Source organism: Daphnia pulex, chromosome 9, assembly GCF_021134715.1.
Source record: "Daphnia pulex isolate KAP4 chromosome 9, ASM2113471v1".
Classification (NCBI taxonomy): Eukaryota; Metazoa; Arthropoda; class Branchiopoda; order Diplostraca; family Daphniidae; genus Daphnia; species Daphnia pulex.
In genome coordinates this window covers 2,829,677-2,848,852 of record NC_060025.1, presented here as the reverse complement: position 1 = coordinate 2,848,852, position 19,176 = coordinate 2,829,677, and the positions used below count along the sequence as shown (strand labels likewise).

The following is a 19,176-nucleotide window of genomic DNA, read 5'->3' as shown; positions in this document are numbered from 1 at the left end:
CGCGTTCCCTATTCCCTCTACTGATTAGATTCTTCTTCTTCTTTTAAGCCAGTTATCGGAGAACTCTGATAAAATAAACTATTAAACTGAAAGTTTTAGGACTACACTCGGGTCGGCTTGCCGTCTGCTGGGGAAATGCTCATCCTCCTTCCTTTCTCTCTCCTGTGTATCTTCTGCGTCAAGACAAGAAAAAATTGACAACGGATTTTGTATTAATATAGACTGAATTTGCGCCTTATTAATGAATGATCATTTTATTGAAAAGTGAGCATATTTTATCGCATCTTGATGAATAAGAACAGGGCATTAGAATGTTATCATAACCTATATCAAAGGTGCAAGCTTAGTTCGACTAATTCCCTAAACACCATTGAAATTTACATCAGGCGCAACCTATAACTACACATTGATTTTGGAGTCAACTAAGGTAAATTAACTATCCCAAAACTTGCAGCACGTCTTAGGGCTTCTAGTGACTGTTCTGGGGCGGCAGACGACGTGGCTACCACCACGGGCGGCTGAGCTAGCCATACCAGAATAGTTACTCGTCGAACCATTCAGCGCAACAATCTGGGAAGAAGTTAATTACTCTCTAAATCGAACGTTAAATATAAATACAAAGTAAAGAAGAACTGTAGTGATGGAAGCATAGCAATAGGAACACGTGATATTCGTGTATAACTAGACTTGTACGTATGCAGTGATGTGCTAATCAATACGATTTGCATGTCGAAACAAAGTTCACAAAGAGGAATTTTTTAAAAATAATAATATCATGTTTTTTTAACGACATTTTCTTTCCCGACCAATAATCGTCCCTATAGTATCGTCCCTATAGTGCCTCACTGCCTCCTTTGTGTGTGTGTGTGCTGCTGCGTTCATCAGGGAGAATCGGAGAATCTAATGAAACGGCGTAGCAACAACATCAGGTCCGTCTCGGTCCTTTCGTCGTTGGTTCGTTTCCACATGCCAACATTAAATTAGTCATATTGGTAGTAATTTTGCCGGAAATTCCGTGATGGTCTAGTATGGTAAATACTTATATATTAATTAATTTTATAAGTTCTAACACAGCGACAGCTATAGAATACAAGTGACTCCGAGATGTCACAGTCTTAGTCTATTACGGCCATTGGCAGACTATTGATATGCTATCGTGATTTTTTAATGAAATAAAAATGACAAACAGTCCTTTGGATATTTTGCTAACGCATGTGATCTGACTATTTCTTTTTCCCATAAAAGAAAATAGACAAATCAAGCACTTCGATTGTAGTTAGATGTCGCTAGCATCGCATTGGTTTCTACTTAGTTCTTGCTTAAATTCCCGCCCAAAATGAGATTTATCTTTAAAAATGGCAAGTGAAAATGTGAATAATTATGATTACTTTCGTTTCAAATGAAAATTTGAAAAGTCGTTTGGCTTGAAATTCTTAACTGCCAAGTATAGCTTCACAAAAAACATAAAAAACCCCGACTTATAATGAAACCAAGTTGGATGTCGAAATGAATGTCCACAGTTATACAAAACAATTTCATAAAATTGTAATGAAACGTTTGCGTATTAGTAATGCTTCAGATGAAGTGGCGGTTTTATTTGGGCGGGATGGAGATAGTGGTAGACGAGGAATCGGAGTTGAACACATGTCATTCCTTATCTTTCAGAGAATACTCGATGGATGTGTACAAATCAGACGATTGCGAAGTTAAAAAAAAAATATTCTGGCTAAGGCAAATCTTCCAACATTTTTTTTTCTTAAATTAGTTTTTTTTTTGGCCCAGACAAAGTATAAAAAGGAAATGCAGGAGGGAAGAAAGAAGTCTCAGCGCGACAATTAAACAAATATTCATTCATGCTGGAAAAAGGGTAAATTACTACGACACGATTGTTGCACGCTTCTCAAAATAAAAGAGAAAAGAAATAAAAGAAACTCGATTTCTATCAAAAGACAGGAGTTAAGAGAAAAAACAACGCGTGAATCGATGAAAAACGACAATGACAAAAATAGAACTGACATCATACAAAATAAAAGACAGGGCTGAAGATTTTGAAGGAGGGTAATGTTAAGCTGCAACATAAACTCAGGTTCATTTTAAAGAGTTTTTTTTTGTAAAGTTTTCAAGACAATATCTTTTCCATAACATCATCAATTCTAATCGACAAGCTTGACGATACCCAGCACTTTGTCTTCCCAGAGTGGTAGAATCTCAGAGTCGTCAATAACCTCCTGATTGACTGCCATCGCTACGTCGTCCTCGCAATTCGTCTTAAAGTAGTACCTAATTAACAAAAGATGATTAGAGTACAAAGCTTTGTGAAAAATAATTAAGAGTCTTCCTTACTTGTAGTTTCCTTTTTTGGGCACACAAATTTCTTTGAATTGCTTGAGCGTGACAGTTCGTCCAGGTATCCGGCTGCGGTAGGGCACGGGCTCATCTCCAAAAGTGAACGTCACAACAGTGCATTCTGTTGGGGCTGAGCTTCCTTCACCTGTGAATCAAAATGGAATGAGTGGGGGCGAACAACCAACGCTGCTGAATTGTTCCTTGTTTACCTGAGAGAGCTCCACTACTTGCTGGTTTCTTCATCGTTGTCGAGTGAGTGGAAGTTGGCTGTGATACGCTAGGTCTAGAATGATTGGATCAATAAATGAATCAAATAAGTGAATTTAGTTTTCGTTTTATTAAACTTACTTTGGCTTGGTTGGAGGACGATTTCTAGCCATATCGTCTTCACTTTGCGTTAAATGACCGGCGGAAGCTCCAGCTCGTTCCAGCGATTCCGACCTCGAAGTCCCGTAAGCGGACTTGTGTTGCCGACTCCTTCTGGAAGAAATGGGTGAAGTCGAACTCGGTGGACGCGACCTAACCATCAAAAAAGAAATTGTTAGAGATCCACCCGATTAGGCCTGAGTTGATTAAACAATTACCTGTGCTTGCTGGAAGACGGATCTCTATCAGCTTCTTGCCATTTGTCATTGGTGCTGATCCAGTGGAGCACTTTTTCCTTGGGTGGCTGTGAAGGCGGTGCCATTAGTGTTCCAGGATTAGGGTCCGTATGGAGGCAAAGACCACTGTCATGGACACGATCGTATTCTGATTTCTTGCTGCCGATGGCACTGCTAGCTCCCCCAAGAGAGGACGTCATACCAATCCGGCGCGTATCAGGAATTGATTGCGACTTGGAAAAGTGAGCTCGATTTTCTCTTCCGCTGTCACCTTGATCGAGAATCGCACCCGAGTCTGCTGAGTAGGTCGAACCCTTTTCGATATCCTGAAAATTAAAATATTCCGTAAAGTCCCAGTTCACGAAGAATTAGAATTGAATAGACATTTACCTTGTCTTTTCGCCGATGATGGGCTGAGGAGCGTTGGAAATAGCCGGGTCCATATGCAGAAGAGCTCATTATTGGTGGCCCACTGGTTTTCGTTGGAATAGCCACAGAATTCGGTGGCAATCGACGCCGGTTCTCTGGAGACCACGGCCGAGGTGAAGGTGCACCGGGTGATCGCAATGGCGTCTGATCTGCCCAGATTCTTTGGACGTGGTTATCTGTAAAAATAATAATATTCCACTCGATTAAGATAGAACTTCACAACAGATCAAATCGTGCACATTACCGAGAATCGATTGTGTGTCGGCTTCATTTGAAGAAGCGATTTTGGACAGTGCTTCTGCCAAAACACGAGCTGAGCATTCAGATCCGGGTTTGAAGCGGGCGCCTTGCGGGCATGGCTCATCCAATCCACTGGCTTCACTATCCCTCTGTATGAAAACAAATAGTTTTTGCTTAAAATGCACTTTGGCTGTTTAAAGAGAAAACGTGGGAAAATGCCACCAACCTCAGCGACAATCCGGAGCAACTTTTCTTCAGATTCCCGATCTCGTTTAACGGCTTCCAACTTTTGGATGAGCTCAGCGGCGAATTCTTGCGGCGTCTTGGGCATCACCTGCTGCGACCAAACAAGAAAAAACATTCCCTTTTTATTTAAAAAAAAAAACCTGATTCAGTCGTGATGAATGTCGAGGTGTATAACCTGTTCTTTGGGTGGAAGACGCTGAGTTCGCGGGATGAATGGCTGGTTTATAGACGGATCACGATTTCTCATACAGTCGTTTGAAATCTTTTGCCGAGCTTTGCGCAGTTGGTGCCGGTTAGGCTTGGCCGGGTAAAACAGGACAGAACCATCGCTATAAAACGACACGTTTGTTACAAGTTAATGTTGAACGAATAATTACTGAAATAAAATTGTTTGCAGGCTCTAAAACATTTAAAAAATATAACTAAAAATAAAGAAACATTCATTCGAAATTCTTACACAGAACCATCGGTCAGTGAGCGAGTGTCGTCCGTATGAGCATCAGAGGATATCTCGGAATCCTGGCGTGAAACGGGATTGTACGGCGCGTAATAGCTGGTTGTGTGCACGGAGTGATATGGGTTGTGGGGCACTCGACTACTACCCCGTAAATAAACGTAAAGAAAAAAACGGAAACCGAAAAAAAAAAACGAAATAATAAGTGAATTGAAATAAGAATCATAACGGCATTCCAATTAAATAAAAATTCAGGCAAAAGTTTGAAAAAAAAATAAAAAATGAGAAAGAAAGAAATTGATCATGCAATTTTTCAAAGACATTCTATAACGATGACTCACCTTGGGTAGAGGCCGCCTACTGGTCGGGATTCGACGTTCATCCGGACATTCTTGGTGGCCATGAGAGCGTCATGCGTCAGTGGGATTGGCTTGTTGAGCTCGACGGCAGGATAAGAGAATTCAGAATCTTCGTGCAAAGTAGGCAATGGCCCTAGGTGAGGTCCTCGATCATCTGAAGCGCCCGTTCCGGCGAGATCAGGGGCGACGGAAGATTTGGCGGTGATGTCTGAACCTCCTCCTTGACTCCGGCCGCTTCGAGGCGAATCCGGGATGCCATTTTGCATAGACTAGATAATTTATAAGAGGACGTAAAATGAGATAGATGTCAAAGCGATGAAAGTGATCGACTCTTTACTTGAATGTAAGATAAATAGACGTCCGAATTTAGGAAGTTGACGTAAACTGAGCTGCGGATAAGATCTTCGACATCCTTTTGCGCTTCGTCAAAGATATGCGCGTCAAGGGTAGCTTTGTTGGCCACTCGGTCGTTAATCTCACGCCGATTCAGTTCCGACACATTGACCCTTTTGAGCCGGATGTACTTTTTGTAAATGACTTGGATGATTTGGACAGCTTTTTCGGGATCTTCTGCCCAGTTTCGTTTGAGGCCTTCGCAGGCAAACCAAAACTGCAAAACAAAAAATGAGTGAAAAATACGAAAAAGAAATTGCAGTTGATGGGGACATACTTTGAGTAAATGAGAACAATTTTCCTGTTCGAGATATTTTTCAAAGAGTTCGACGCCGTCGGGATCGGTCAGGAGGAAATGAAGATTTTCAGCCCATCGCAAATAGGGCGGCGTTTCGACCAAGGGTGGAGACGTGGAGGCCGATCCTTCAGCCGGTTCGTAGCGGCGAGCCAAGTCGTTCTCGTCCATCGACTGGCCATGTCTGCGAGGCGTCAGGACGGGTGATGAACCTTTGGAGGGCGACAGCGTCGAAGGATGCGACGGGCCCCGCCTTCCGAACCGTGAAGCCCATGGATCCATCTTCACCTGACTTGACGGCACATTTTCTTCACCTGAATTAAAAACGCAACAACATTAGAATGAATGTAATAAGCACACACAAAGGCGACCAGTTGGATCATACCTGGGAAGACAGGGGGTCGAGGAGCAGATTCCGAAAAACGAATCACAGATCCACCTCCATTCATCACTTAACACTGTACAAGTTCGTTGTAGTCAACGGACGATAAATAAAACAGGAGCAGCATCACCTGGACACGAAAGAGATGCAACGAAATGGTTAGCACACATTTTAACATGGCCAGAAACTCGAATCACAACTTGATGTCACTGGTTAGAGCAAAAACATCAACATTGGACTCTTCTACTGAACCGAAGTTGGCAATTTCACAAAATAAACTAAACTCTGCTGCCACAGCAACTGTGTGTAGAGAATCCATCCAGAGAAATTCGTTCCCAGATCCCATATCCGGCTTTGGAAGACCCACTCTTCCGCCCACCAGCCCCCCCCTCCTCTTCTAGCCCCCCTCCTCACCATCAGAAAGCAAAAAAAGAAATAACTGCAAGTTTTTGGTGGGTAAGCATTGATTGGAATCGTTGGAGCGCGAAATATAATCTGACAACGTAACAATGAGTAGGGAGATTTTTCATTTTTTGGTGAGTGCAAGATAACAATAGGAAAAAATGGACTACAATAGAGATGGAAAAAACGGAGGTTGCTTACCAGGCAGCATCTAGTTCCAGACTGGTGAAATAAGAGGGGTGAAGCGAAGGAGGAGTTGGTTTCTTCTATGAGGCACGCTATGAATAAGGCACACTGCGACGAATCACTACTGCATCAACATAATTGGACGGTCTGTGGGGGTTGCAACTATTGGGTCGATCTCTTCAGTCCTTAATGAGGCCCGATATCTTCACATGAGTGGTCCAATTGTTGTCACGGGTTCTGGATGAAATCCTGTAATACAAGAGTACAAGAGTTATCGACCAGTTTGTTAACCATAAGCAGAAGCTATTGTGTTTTCCACTACTCAAATGTTCACAATATTTGACAGCTGGAAAAAACTGGATGAGAGCCCCTGGATTACAAATGAGAAGGGAGAGAAGAGTGAAATTGCTCTCCGAGTTCTCCCCACTCACTACAAAAGCTCTCACCAGGTCGATCAATACAGACTCTGCTCACAATCCTGACAAAAGAGTGATGCCTCCCCGTAGTCAAGACTTGCATTTCATTTTCCATCACATTCAATAAGTCTGAGTGGTAAATGGAGTTGCCTAGATTGCAAATAATCACTGGGCACGCGAGTCTAGGTAAACCCATCGCTTGCCCATTGTCACTTTTTCAGATGTGTATGCAGTAGGGGCATAACCTAGGGGCATCACTCTGTCAGATTTCTGTTTCTCCTCTTAATTTACCTTTTCCATCGAATTTTCACTCGAATTTTTTCAGATTAATTTCGGCCGTCGTGTCAACAACGGGCCACAACTCAGGGAAAGAAACAGAAAACACAAAAAAATGAAATAAATGAAACTCGAAAAAAAGACGGACGGCTTCTGCTCAACTCCAAACAACTCAGTTCCCATTCCCCCTATATCGTATCGAGAAACGTACACCCGATGTCTATATATCGATAGTTGGCTAGAAATCGATTCGCCAAGACATTCTTCTTCCTCACAAGTTCCTTTATTCTTTCTTTCTTTTTCTTCAGCTTTTCGCCATGACTTTGCAGGTGCCGACATTCTTTCACAAAAATCGCCTAATGATCTTTACTTTTTTTTACATTGGCAATAATCTTATGCATACATCTCGAGTGTTGCCTGCATAATGCTTCCATGAAAGGGCATCAAAGTGTACCGAACAAATAACACCCAAAAAAGAAGAAAAGGGGGGAAGCCTTGGAGCGGGTTCATGTAACTCAAATTCCTTCCTTCTGTGGAAATGTCGCCTCTGCTGTATTTATATATATATTTTCTAAAAAGCGATTGAGTTGTATATATAATATCACGTCAAAGTTAAAAGCTAGATCAATCCAGCCAGGTCGATCTACGCCTCCTGGCGTTTTGCCCTCACCTGGATTCGTTGTGTGCCATCAAGACATCATGTCGGTCTTGTACCTACTCTGATGATTGCCCTTAATGGTGGTTACATACATTTTCATAGGACTAGAGAGGGTATTCTTCTTCGGCGGTAGCCACCACACACTCAAGGTCTTCACGTCGGGCCAAGAAGAAAAAACAAGCCGCGCGATAATCAAGACTATGTGTTAAAAAAAGGAAGGCGGCGGTGGCGGCGGCGGCGGCCTTTCTTCTATTGACCCGCGGCTCTTTTTTGAGTATATTTCAAGTTAAAAAATAGAAAAATAAAAAAAAAGGCTTTTAACCAGCAGCATGCTGGCTTGCGGGGTTCGAGATGTTGATGTCATCTATCTCTTTCTTCAAAATGCTGGAGAGAATGTGTTGTCCGGGGAAAAAAAAACGAAATTCCATTGCCGACGACGTGTCAAGGTAAAGTGACTCTTGGTCGATTACGCGACCAGCAGCAGATGGATTCAAGCCAACAAAATGCCGCAGCATCGTAAATATAGATCAGCTCTTTTTCTTATTATTATTAGGATAGGATGGTGGGAATTGTTGTCTGCTGCCGCGCGGCGAAATTATCAAACGGCGGCGGCCGCCCAAAAGGAGGAGGAGGAGGCCACTTCCGCCGACAGCCAAGTTGATGGATGTCCCGGATCAATTTGCATCCGACTCAATTGCATCTTATATAGTATATTATAATAAAAGATGGATGTTCTCAAAATATATCTACCTACCTGGAATCAAATCGAAGCTGCTGCTGCTGAAGTCGGCAAATTAGTTCCACCGTTGGACCAAAAGATGATGGATGAACAACAACAACAACAATTGCACTTCACCGCGGACACGTCTAAACACCTCGCCGACCAACTCCTTTCTTATACCCCCACCAGATATCTGTGTCATTCGGGTAGGAAAAAAAATAAAGATGGATCTGATATTTATACCGCGAGTTAAAGGTCTTGCCACATTTTGAGGCTTTTATCTGCGCTCAAAATTTTAAAAAGTGGCGGCGGCGGCGGTTTGGTCTATTGGTCGCACTCATTTGTCTCGCACGATGATGATGATCACTCAGCGGACCCTGGGCAGTCTAACTGTGCAGCAGCAGCTTCATTGGGAATTATCTCTCCTACACACATACACACACACACATACAGACACGGGGAAATCAGATTACACACTGGCGCGCGAGCGCGGCGGTTTCTTTTTTAACTTTTGGGGTAAAGAGGAAAGAGAAAAAGAGCCGCGCTACTCCAAGATAAGAAAATCTTAAATGAAAGAAAAGAACGCGACATCTTGGCGGCGCTAGTCATTAATACTGATGCGCCATGGATATATAGTGCATCCGTTGTATACAAACAACGAGTATTATTATTATTATTATTATTATTATTTGGAATTTATTATTTTATAAGAAAAAGAGGGGGTCTTTTATGTTCATTAATGCGCTAGCAACGCCAGATTTTATCATCGACTTTCATTAGGGAAAAAATAAAGAATTTGAGTCATCGAGATTACTGGCGATAAAAGATGGATTGATTCGCGTTTAATTCCGGCCTATAAATGTCGTCCATGTCTTGATATATGAGTCACACACAAGAATAAATCTACGCAATCTTAAGAGCTCAAGAGAGAATTGATTTCATTTTGATTGACACTCTCTCCAGATTAAGTTTCGAATGGTTTAAATGACGAGAGAGGATATAGTATTATTTACTTCTTCTTCAAACACCGTAATATAACGGTAGATGTGTACATCAAGTCATCAAATCCTGCCCCGTAAAACTGCCAAGTCACATTGAAATGAAGATTTTTCCCTTTTGAAAAACAATTTTTTTGTTTATCCCTTTCTTTTTTCAAACAGATTCCAAATCTTTTAATCGCCTGTAGCTTCGTGTGGGTTCAAGAGTGAAACACTTTTACGATATCTGCCGCCTTTTATAATAAATCATCGACACTTTGAAATCTTCACTAAAGCCTTTGGCCATGAAGTACGTACACAAGGATAACTAGGAGGACGTCTAGCGGTCCAACTTTGGACTCGGTTTTGAAAACCTTTGCTTACGTCACACGATATGGAAAAATTATAATAAATAAAAAAAAAACGCTTAGATCGGCTGAATCGACACACATTGATCGGAAAACATATGTTGCGAAATAATACGGACTTTGCTATTTGTCCCCCGCGCAAGACCTTTGAATTATTGACCAGTTCCGGATCAATAACTATTGCGGATGAGTAGTATATTATGAATGAATTTTGAGCAATGAGTTTTCGGGCTTTCTCCTGATGGGTGCACGCAGGTGCAGCCAAATCTCATTATCAGTTTGAATAGATTATATGATTTTCTTTGCGGGAAATCGTATTACACACAAAGGGGGTGGAATCACGCAAAGTGTTTCAAGGCGATAATTATGAGCTTGCTCAATTCATTCATCGTTATGTATTTGTTCCGATTGAGGTATACTATAGTGATTACTTTGTTAGTGAGACAGACCCGTATGATGTTACCGACCGTTTTGAGCAAGACAGGTAGACAAATCTATTTCGTGACATTAGATAAACGTGTGTATATAGTATGCTAAAGGTGAAAGAACATTTGTTTCGCAGTAGCTGCTGTTGACCAATGTTTCGATTTGACATCGAACCGGTATAACCGAATATCTATAATATCTTTGTGAAGTGACGAAATTTAACCTTTCTTTATCTTTTTCTCATATGAAAACTTTTTACCGTGTTTTACGCATCAGAACCCGGCTAAGATCACGGTTCAAGATTTTGAAATACAGAAATGGAATCTTGTACAAATAATATAATGTTCGTTGGACCGGATTTCTTTCCGCAAATAAAAGACGTCACCTCTTTGGTGAATCAATTTCCCGATAGTGATTCTACATATGTCCTAGACGAAACTGTCCCTTCCACCATTCGATAAAATGGCGCTGTCCTCACAATATTTTATTTTAAAAAAATTAAAAATATAATTTATGTGACAATGAGACAGGGAAGATGATCGCCACTCAAATTTCTTTCAAAATAAATAAAAACAAAGATAGAAGATTTGCGCAAGTCAGGGAGCCTTTGTTTAAGTAAACACAAATGTACCATTGTACCTAGTGTGAATGTTAACCGTCAGCTTTAGTTTTGGAAGGGTGGGCGACATTAGATGGCGCGTCTCTTAAGTCATCGGTCAGACCGCGTTCACGACCAAGTCATTATGCATAAGAGAAATATCGTGATAAATTAACTTTGGGACTCTCAGGTTAATTTTTAAAAATATGGCAACACCTTAAATCTGCCACTGTTTACCAAAAATTTTAAAATCAAGGGAGGAACTTAAGTGAGGATGTAATCAAAAATGGCAGATTGAAATCGTTGAAATATCCTTTTTTTAAAATCTATAGCCTTCTTCAGTCAAACTGGTAATGGGCGGTGTTTGTATAGTTGTACAATCCCCGTGTCCAGAAGCTTGATGAGGAAACAAGAGAAGTAACTGACAACTTCTGCTGCCAAGCTGCACAGCCAGCCATCTCCACCGTAAACGCACGTCAAGAACAGGTCAAGAAGTGTGATAGACTCATTTAAAAAGGGTAATATTAAACCCCCCAGAAAATTATGAATAGCACATACCATCGAATTTAAGTACATACTACCATAAATGATGAGGAATAAGAAAAGGTCAAACAACACGATTGAGATTATATATGGGACAGAACCCGATTTATTGAGAAAAAGAACGAATGAAAAAAAAATTAAAAAACCGAAGCTAATAATGAAAGAAACTGAACCAGCCCTACAATCGATAATGGTCAACTTGCTCGGCTGTCTCCATCGTAACTTACCGTAAAGAATTGGTGGACTCATTTAAGGGTAATTAAACCCCCTGTCAAGGTAGTCAAATGTTACACTGACATGTAGGGTGAGGACAACCTACTTCTCTGACTGTTAGAGGAGTTGTATTGTGTAAGCACTTTCGTACTTCCCAATGACAAATCATCTTGTGCAGTTCAAAGTATATTCAGAAGTCCCCACGCACAACAGCGACACACCAACTCCATTGACAGGTTCACCCACCATTCCCTTCCGGATTGTTACGAGGAGGGAGCGTCATCACAAATCAACAAATATCAATCGCAAGACTGACATTCAGCTTCTAACATTACTTAACTTCGGTAAAAAAACACAAAAAAACAAAAACCAAATCAACTGCAACTCATCCAAAGAAAATCGAAGATTAAACATAAGGGCGGCTTTAATTCCTGTAACGTTTCCGTTCTTCAAACGCTTTATAATCCCACATTTTCTTCTCTGTTTTCTTGATCTCCGTCATGTCTAACCAGCTGTCGTATTGGTACCGAAGTCTCGGTTCTATTAATAAGTCCTTTGCACGATTAAGTGCCTGGCTTAGTCGGTTTGCCTTCATCAACGCTTTTTCAACATCATCTGTTTGTATCTGATTGACCTTGTCCGGATGGGCTTGTAGAATTTTCTCTTTGTAGGACTTCATGATTTTTTCGTCGGTGTCTGTCCTTTTCACGTTCAGAATCTTGTAGTAATCTGGTAGCGCGTAAGAGCTGAGCTCTAGTTCGTCCACAGTGTCGTTCAATTCGCAGTTTTTCTGTGTCAACTCGGCAACCCTAGACTCCAGCTGCATCAAGTGTTCGTTTTGTTCATCGATTACTTTTGAATACCTCGTATCCATTTCTTCCATCTCAGTGCGGTGGTTTTCTTCGCATTCATCAATTATAGAGTACAACTCTGAGATAATTTCTTCAAGTTCATTGTTTTTGCAGTTTCTGTTGTTAAGCAAAGTTTGGTAGTATTGTCGAATTTTTCCGACGCTTTCCTGGTGGTCGCTTTCTAACTCCTGGATTTTCTTCTTTGACAAGGCTTTTTCTTCCTCAAGTTCTTTTGCTTTGCTGTCTAGTTGGAGGACAAGCTTTTCGTTTGCGCTTTGAAGAATATTACGGGCAGCGTGGAACCCTCTCATCTTTCGTTGCATAGATGTATTATGAGCGCATATCTTTTTGTACTGATCTTCAAGTTCCTCAATCCTGTTATCAACGACCGTCGTAGGAAGTTGCACATCCACGGTTTGAGTCGACTTATCCTCCTGTTCCGGGACTAGTATCACGTTGTTCTGTGCTAGTGCGGACTTGGTGTTGGCAGGATTAAAATCATCAACGTCGTCGACATTCAGTGCTGATTGGTTGTTCTTCAGGTGCGAGATGGTTTTCTCGAAGTTGGTGATGTCTCGATTTTTGGCATACAGTTCACACCTGGTAGAAATTAGCTCGTCACGTACCTCGTCATGTTCTGAGCTCAACGTGGAAAGTTCAAGTTTCAGTTGGATAACTTGATTTGCCAAACGTTCATTGTCTCTTTTCAACTTGCCATTCTCCTCTGTTTGGAATTGCTCATCGGGAATGCTGGTTGTTGTTAGCATTTCCGAATCCACTGTGAGCCGCTGTCTGGTGTCTTGACAAACTTCCGGTTCAACATCGACGCTGTTTGGGTATTCAGCTGATGAATGCTGATTTTTGGTACTAGGAGAAGATTTTTCGGTAAAATATTTCACCCAAACCCAAATCACAACGATTTCCAATAAAAGACCCATCTCGAAATATCTGCTGAAAACTTTTGTAAACCAAAACTACTAAGCAGTCTTATTATCTGTTGGCGTTGACTTGGGCTTTATATAACCTGCCATGGGAATCATTACTTATGCAGGGCTGTTTTTTCCTTCTTTTTCTTTCACCTCTTATTAGGTTTTTTCTTTTTAACATTCGTACTGAACTTAAATCATAGTTTATAAATTTGCGCATGTTATTCAATTAGTGTGAAGTTGATTGAAAATAACTATCAACTCTTTTTTTCCATTTTAAAACTCAGCATTGTGCTCGAGAAAAGTCGAGATTACGGTTTGCCTGGTTTGAAAATGCGACAGAGCGCCTGGGCGGTAAATTTGCAAACTAAATAACTTGTCTAAACTTGAATTCGTCGATGAAATTTATTCGGTAAATTAGTCAAATCGTCAAATTACCAAGTATATTTATTAAATTTGAGTTAAAACCCGGTTTAAACCACCATGGTTTTTTACACTGCAAAGCGAACGACATTGTAAAATGTGTTTAGGGATGAATGTTTCGGCTTGTTTTGGAGAGGGGGTAACCAGCAGTAGAACACAAGCGAGTAGCGTGGGTTGTTTCACTGAAATTTACAAATCGTAATTTATTACACAAAATGCCGAAAAGCGAGTTTTATTTACGATATTATGTTGGGCACAAGGGAAAATTCGGCCACGAGTTTCTCGAGTTTGAATTTAGGCCTGATGGTAACTAAATATCATGTTATTTGATGTCACATTTGCACCTTTCACTAAATACCGGGTCGTCCTAATTTCTTTTTAGGCAAACTGAGATACGCCAATAATTCCAATTATAAAAATGACACCATGATCAGAAAAGAGGTAATTTCAACAAGATATATGTTTATCAAGATCTGCAACATTTGATTTCTTTCTTTAGGCATATGTTCATCAAAGTGTTTTGAATGAGTTGAAACGAGTTATCGAAGACTCTGAAATTCTTCAAGAAGATGATTCCCTGTGGCCAACTCCTGATCGTGTTGGAAGACAAGAGCTTGAAATTGTCATGGGAGATGAACACATTTCATTCTCAACATCAAAGATTGGCTCCCTTGTAGATGTCAATCAATCAAAGTAAATCTATATTATTTTGAAACCAGTAAATTAGTTTAATTTCCCTTAATATTTTACAGAGATGCTGATGGATTACGTGCATTTTACTATCTGGTCCAGGATTTGAAGTGTCTCGTGTTCTCTCTCATTGGTCTCCACTTCAAGATCAAACCCATTTAAAGATTTTGACTGTGATGTGTATTGTCAAATGTCAATTTTCCATCTAACTATCCCATATGGTGTATGATTTTTTTTTGTCCAAGTAATAAAAAAGGATTTCTTGAAGAATTTTGTTTTAGTACTCAAACATGACAAAGTGTAGTGTATTCATGAACATATATTCTTTTTATAATCAGACAAAAATGAAAAGTGAAGGATACTGATTTTTGACAACAGAAGGGTGTTAATTTGGGTGTGTAATGTTATCAATAGAAACCCTGGAGGATGAAAGCCGTTGTTTATAGATTTTTCATGAGCTATCTTGTTCGAGATATCTACATTACGGGACCTCGCTAGAATGTAGAATGAATATGATTAAAAAACCGGTTAAACGTCCTTGCGAATAGGAAAGATCGATTTTACGCAACAAATGCACGAGACCTGGCGATACTGGCTTATGGCATTTCTTGTAAATGCGTAAATAAAACTAACTGGCCTACTTTTTTCCAACATATTTTGCAATACTTTCAACTGAATTATTTCCTCAAATATTTTCCGAACCGTTAAATGAAATGAGTCAATGTCAATGACACATCACATCCCACGCTATTTAAATGTCCTAAGCTCTCTCCCCTGCCTACACTGAAAATGTTAACAACTAACTGAAATAGATACAATTTGACCTTAAATTTTAAATTTTATGATTTCCAAATCATTTAGTAATGGAACCAAGTTTAATTCACTTTCTTTAAAAAAAAGTTAAGTAAAATAAACTTGTCAAGTTCAACCTGAGCAATGTGTGTTTAGGGTAGGTGTGTTGCAAAAGAAATTGCCTACCCTAGGTTTCCATTCCTTTGCTTCCGTTTTGCGGATCGTTCTGCCTTTACGTTTTTTTGGCTGTCTGTTGAAACATGTCATACTCGAACGATAACAGGTACTGCTGCCGATTTCGTGGTTTATTTGTCTTTTTCGTGTCGTTTAAGTTTCCAAAGATACGTCCTTAGTCGCTTTAATTAGTGCTGTTACTCTGGAATTTATTAGATCAGTCATTCCTTGAGAGTTAAACGTTAAAATTTGGGATTTTGTCACGAGTGCCCCGGCTGGTACATCATGGCGGCGTGGGGTTGATTCATTTTTTGCTAAATGCTTTAACTGAATTAATATGGAGTTATTTTATTGTGTCCTGTAGTAATATTCATTGTGATAGTTGTAATCATGTGGTTTCATTTAACATTCTATGGTCTTCCACATATGCAAGTTAACTCATTCTGAAATGTCTGTTTCAGGGAAGAGAATTGGAGCGGGAAGGCTCCCAAGAATGGGACTGAAGAACGTCCTGAAGGAGAGGCTGAGGACCGTGGAAACTATGATGGCCCACCAGGCATGGACCCTGACGGTGTCATTGAGTCCAACTGGGATAAAGTGAGTTCAAGGACACCAGAATCTCAAGTAGCATCGTAACATGAAACATTACTTTTTTTTACAGATTGTGGACAACTTCGATGAGATGAAGTTGAAGGAGAAGCTGCTGCGTGGTATCTATGCTTATGGTTTTGAGCGTCCCTCTGCCATTCAGCAGCGTGCCATCTTGCCCTGTATTATGGGTCATGATGTTATTGCTCAAGCCCAGTCTGGTACCGGCAAGACGGCGACTTTCGCCATCTCGTTGTTGCAGCAGATTGACATCGATGCCAATGAATGTCAGGCGCTCGTGTTGGCTCCCACTCGCGAGTTGGCCCAGCAGATTCAGAAAGTATGAGTCAAGTGGTTATGGGTTGAGTGAACTTGGATTTTAAACAGATTTCAACAACTTAGGTCGTTTTGGCCCTTGGTGACTACATGGATGCGCAATGCCACGCTTGCATTGGTGGAACCAATGTTCGTGAAGATCTTCGCAAACTGTCACAAGGTGTCCACGTCGTCGTTGGAACTCCAGGTCGTGTCTTCGACATGATCAACCGACGAGCATTGAGTAAGTCCATGATACCATCTTCTTCATTGTGTGCATTCGTTCATTGAAATTCTTTTCACAAATATTCAGAGACGAATTGCATCAAAGTCTTCGTGTTGGATGAAGCCGATGAAATGTTGTCTCGTGGTTTCAAGGATCAGATTTATGATGTTTTCAAGAATTTGCCCGCTGAAGTGCAGGTGAGTGAAAATGGCGAGTTAAAATACGTATAGAGTATCAATTTCGACTAATTTATCATAGGTCATTCTGCTTTCGGCCACGATGCCGGCTGATGTCATGGAAGTAACGAATCACTTCATGCGTAACCCCATCCGAATTCTCGTCAAGAAGGAGGAACTGACGCTTGAAGGTATCAAGCAGTTCTACGTCCAGGTAATGAGATTACAGTCTTTTTTATTTTTCATGAGCTCAAAGTGACACCGAGTGTTGATTAGGTTGAACGCGAAGAGTGGAAGTTGGACACGTTGTGCGACTTGTACGATACGTTGAGTATTACTCAGGCCGTCATCTTCTGCAACACTCGCAGGAAAGTCGACTGGCTTACAGAGAAGATGCACGAGAGGGATTTCACCGTTTCTGCCATGCACGGTGAGATGGAGCAGAAGGAGCGTGACGTTATTATGCGCGAGTTCCGATCTGGTTCGTCCCGCGTCTTGATCACCACCGATCTCCTGGCTCGTGGTATTGACGTCCAGCAGGTTTCCCTCGTGATCAACTACGATTTGCCCAACCATCGTGAAAACTACATCCACAGGTAAAATGAGGTTTGCTCGATGCGAAATTGTATTTGATATAATGGAAATTGTTTTTCTCTTCAGAATTGGTCGTGGTGGACGATTTGGTCGCAAAGGTGTGGCCATTAACTTCGTGACGGAGGAGGATTGGCGCGTGCTTCGCGACATTGAACAGTACTACAATACTACGATTGAGGCTATGCCCATGAACGTGGCCGACCTCATCTAAAACAAACAGAAAGAGACGATTTGTTTGCCCTTGTGCATCTTGGCCTGTGAGTATTTCGGAAAACTGCACCGGCTAAATCTCGGAAAACGATTCTTTTTGCAAAACGACTAGACGATAATTGAAAACAAAAAAGTTTGTGCTGCTGCTGTTGTTGGCGCACTCTCTATCACTCTCTCCTCTATACCCCCCAAACAAACAAAAACGCGAGCTATTGAAGATTTGAAAAGGCTTTCAACCAAGACCTTAACAAGCTCCCGGCGAGCCATTTTCAAAGTAGACGGAAGTTTTTTTTTTTTTTTTTTTTTGGTTTTCTTTATTTCTACCAATAATCAAGAAGTCGTATAATCGACATTCATTTTTCTTTTTTGTTCCTCACACTTACCAAACTTAGACTCATTATTTCCACACTAGTAGCGAATTGATACCTTCCATTTTATAATCGTAATTACCCACAATTTTTTTTTCTTGTTCTCGAGTAATTTCAATAAGTTTATGCTAAAACATCGAGCATTCAAAGGGTCGATAGGAAGTTTGGGAAGCCCTCGGCCGAAGGGGGTCGTCACTGTACCACCCCCTTGGATTGCCTGCGCCTACCCTTTGACTTTCCGTCACAAATCTCTATCGTGTCACAAAACCAAAACATTATTTCTAATTATCTCTGAGAGTATTTTTTGTCGCTGCTCTATTTTTGCTGCTTGTCCTCTTGTCGTACCAACATGCGTTCGGAGGTTTGCATCCGACCGACCCTCGAGCGTCCGCTCGGCCGGATGTGGATCCCTCTCTCACCCACATCGATCGGCGTGCTGGGCCGAGGGTTCCAGATCCGAAAGAGGCGTCGGCGGAAAAGAATAAGACACTCCCTTCGTCTTTATGTGTACCACTTCTATTATTAACTATCCAACTTCATTTCTATCAAAGATAAAAACAAAAAAATTCATTTTTTTTCTTTTTTTTTCTGAAAAATTCAAAAGTAAAACACAAAAAAAAAATTCGAATTCGATGGAAGTGTTTCCCTCTTCCTTTTTCCGTGTCGTCCTTTTATTTCACCTTCCCCATTTTTTTATTGGCTTTCTTATTAATACAAACTTTGTCCAAATTCGCCATTTTCGATTCTTATTCATTATTTTTTTTTCTTTTTCATATTTTTTTTTTACATTCTGCGCGGTTTTCTTCATTTGGCCGCAATCGAAGGACCGTGATGACCCATCGTGAGTTTGCAGATTGAAACGGAGTGTGCTGATGTGTGAAGGCTGACTGCATCGTCGTCGTCGGCCAAACCCCCGGGAATGATTTAAAACATTTTAATTTTTTTTTTATGTTCGTGAATTAATCGAGAAGAGAAAAAAAAAAGAAGAAAATCATGTGACAACTTAACATCTTATAGAGTTAATTCACAACATCAGTACCTCTGACTCTGTTGCTCCTAATACAGTCATGGCCGTTCAAAATGTGTCGGAATTTATTTGAGAAAATTCAACGAAGAAAATTGATTTTTAAAAGAGTGGACGAATGTATTGAAAAAAATAACGACAGAGTGTGTGGAGTTTGTGTTTTGATTGTACGAATACGCAAGGTCATTTTTTTTTAGTAGGTTAAATAATTACGCTTGATGGAGGAGCATACAAAATAACGTCAACATAGTTTGTTTGTTTGTTTTAATGTCTTTCAAAACACATTGGT

General features: G+C 40.7%; 4 protein-coding genes across 16 annotated transcripts; 2 read left to right on the top strand and 2 right to left on the bottom strand.

Moving 5' to 3' along the window:
- Positions 1-1,523: 1,523 nt before the first annotated feature.
- Positions 1,524-8,794, bottom strand: LOC124201696 (axin-like). 12 transcript variants are annotated; one of them, XM_046597864.1, is made up of 16 exons: positions 8,439-8,794; positions 6,350-6,583; positions 5,750-5,876; positions 5,347-5,678; positions 5,014-5,286; positions 4,659-4,945; positions 4,321-4,461; positions 4,039-4,192; positions 3,844-3,951; positions 3,622-3,766; positions 3,339-3,553; positions 2,931-3,274; positions 2,695-2,865; positions 2,556-2,629; positions 2,344-2,491; positions 1,524-2,280 (listed from the first exon to the last, which is right to left on the bottom strand). In XM_046597864.1, the coding sequence occupies exons 3-16, from the start codon at positions 5,811-5,813 to the stop codon at positions 2,154-2,156; spliced, it is 2,583 nt and encodes an 860-aa protein (XP_046453820.1). In that variant the 5' UTR covers positions 5,814-5,876; positions 6,350-6,583; positions 8,439-8,794; the 3' UTR covers positions 1,524-2,153. The 12 variants fall into 12 exon arrangements, with proteins under 12 accessions (XP_046453820.1, XP_046453816.1, XP_046453823.1 ...); XM_046597860.1 differs by having other exon boundaries at positions 3,844-3,954; positions 8,439-8,589; XM_046597867.1 differs by lacking the exon at positions 8,439-8,794 and adding an exon at positions 7,042-7,263 and having other exon boundaries at positions 4,321-4,458.
- Positions 8,795-11,954: 3,160 nt separating this feature from the next.
- On the bottom strand, positions 11,955-13,319 carry LOC124202908 (uncharacterized protein MCAP_0864-like). The gene has a single exon (XM_046599414.1). It carries the CDS (start codon positions 13,317-13,319, stop codon positions 11,955-11,957), a length of 1,365 nt encoding a protein of 454 aa, XP_046455370.1.
- A 529-nt stretch (positions 13,320-13,848) lies between these two features.
- Positions 13,849-14,690, top strand: LOC124202417 (protein mago nashi homolog). Its single transcript, XM_046598769.1, has 4 exons — positions 13,849-14,036; positions 14,113-14,171; positions 14,230-14,423; positions 14,483-14,690. Exons 1-4 carry the CDS (start codon positions 13,946-13,948, stop codon positions 14,580-14,582), a joined length of 444 nt encoding a protein of 147 aa, XP_046454725.1. The 5' UTR covers positions 13,849-13,945; the 3' UTR covers positions 14,583-14,690.
- Positions 14,691-15,340: 650 nt separating this feature from the next.
- On the top strand, positions 15,341-18,944 carry LOC124202414 (eukaryotic initiation factor 4A-I-like). 2 transcript variants are annotated; one of them, XM_046598765.1, is made up of 9 exons: positions 15,341-15,495; positions 15,848-15,983; positions 16,048-16,314; positions 16,377-16,533; positions 16,603-16,712; positions 16,774-16,905; positions 16,968-17,287; positions 17,352-17,542; positions 18,688-18,944. In XM_046598765.1, exons 1-8 carry the CDS (start codon positions 15,473-15,475, stop codon positions 17,494-17,496), a joined length of 1,290 nt encoding a protein of 429 aa, XP_046454721.1. In that variant the 5' UTR covers positions 15,341-15,472; the 3' UTR covers positions 17,497-17,542; positions 18,688-18,944. The 2 variants fall into 2 exon arrangements, with proteins under 2 accessions (XP_046454721.1, XP_046454722.1); XM_046598766.1 differs by having other exon boundaries at positions 18,675-18,944.
- The last annotated feature ends 232 nt before the right edge of the window (positions 18,945-19,176 follow it).

Coding starts and splice junctions, on each gene's coding strand:
- LOC124201696 (XM_046597860.1), bottom strand. CDS start 5,813: ATGAATGGAGGTGGATCTGTGATTCGTTTTTCGGAATCTGCTCCTCGA. Junction 3,955..4,038: donor GTCTTCCACCCAAAGAACAG/GTTATACACCTC, acceptor GTTTGGTCGCAG/CAGGTGATGCCCAAGACGCC. Junction 3,767..3,843: donor TGCTCCGGATTGTCGCTGAG/GTTGGTGGCATT, acceptor GTTTTCATACAG/AGGGATAGTGAAGCCAGTGG.
- LOC124202908 (XM_046599414.1), bottom strand. CDS start 13,319: ATGGGTCTTTTATTGGAAATCGTTGTGATTTGGGTTTGGGTGAAATAT.
- LOC124202417 (XM_046598769.1), top strand. CDS start 13,946: ATGCCGAAAAGCGAGTTTTATTTACGATATTATGTTGGGCACAAGGGA. Junction 14,172..14,229: donor ACACCATGATCAGAAAAGAG/GTAATTTCAACA, acceptor TTCTTTCTTTAG/GCATATGTTCATCAAAGTGT. Junction 14,424..14,482: donor GTAGATGTCAATCAATCAAA/GTAAATCTATAT, acceptor AATATTTTACAG/AGATGCTGATGGATTACGTG.
- LOC124202414 (XM_046598765.1), top strand. CDS start 15,473: ATGTCATACTCGAACGATAACAG. Junction 15,496..15,847: donor TCATACTCGAACGATAACAG/GTACTGCTGCCG, acceptor TGTCTGTTTCAG/GGAAGAGAATTGGAGCGGGA. Junction 16,713..16,773: donor ATTTGCCCGCTGAAGTGCAG/GTGAGTGAAAAT, acceptor AATTTATCATAG/GTCATTCTGCTTTCGGCCAC.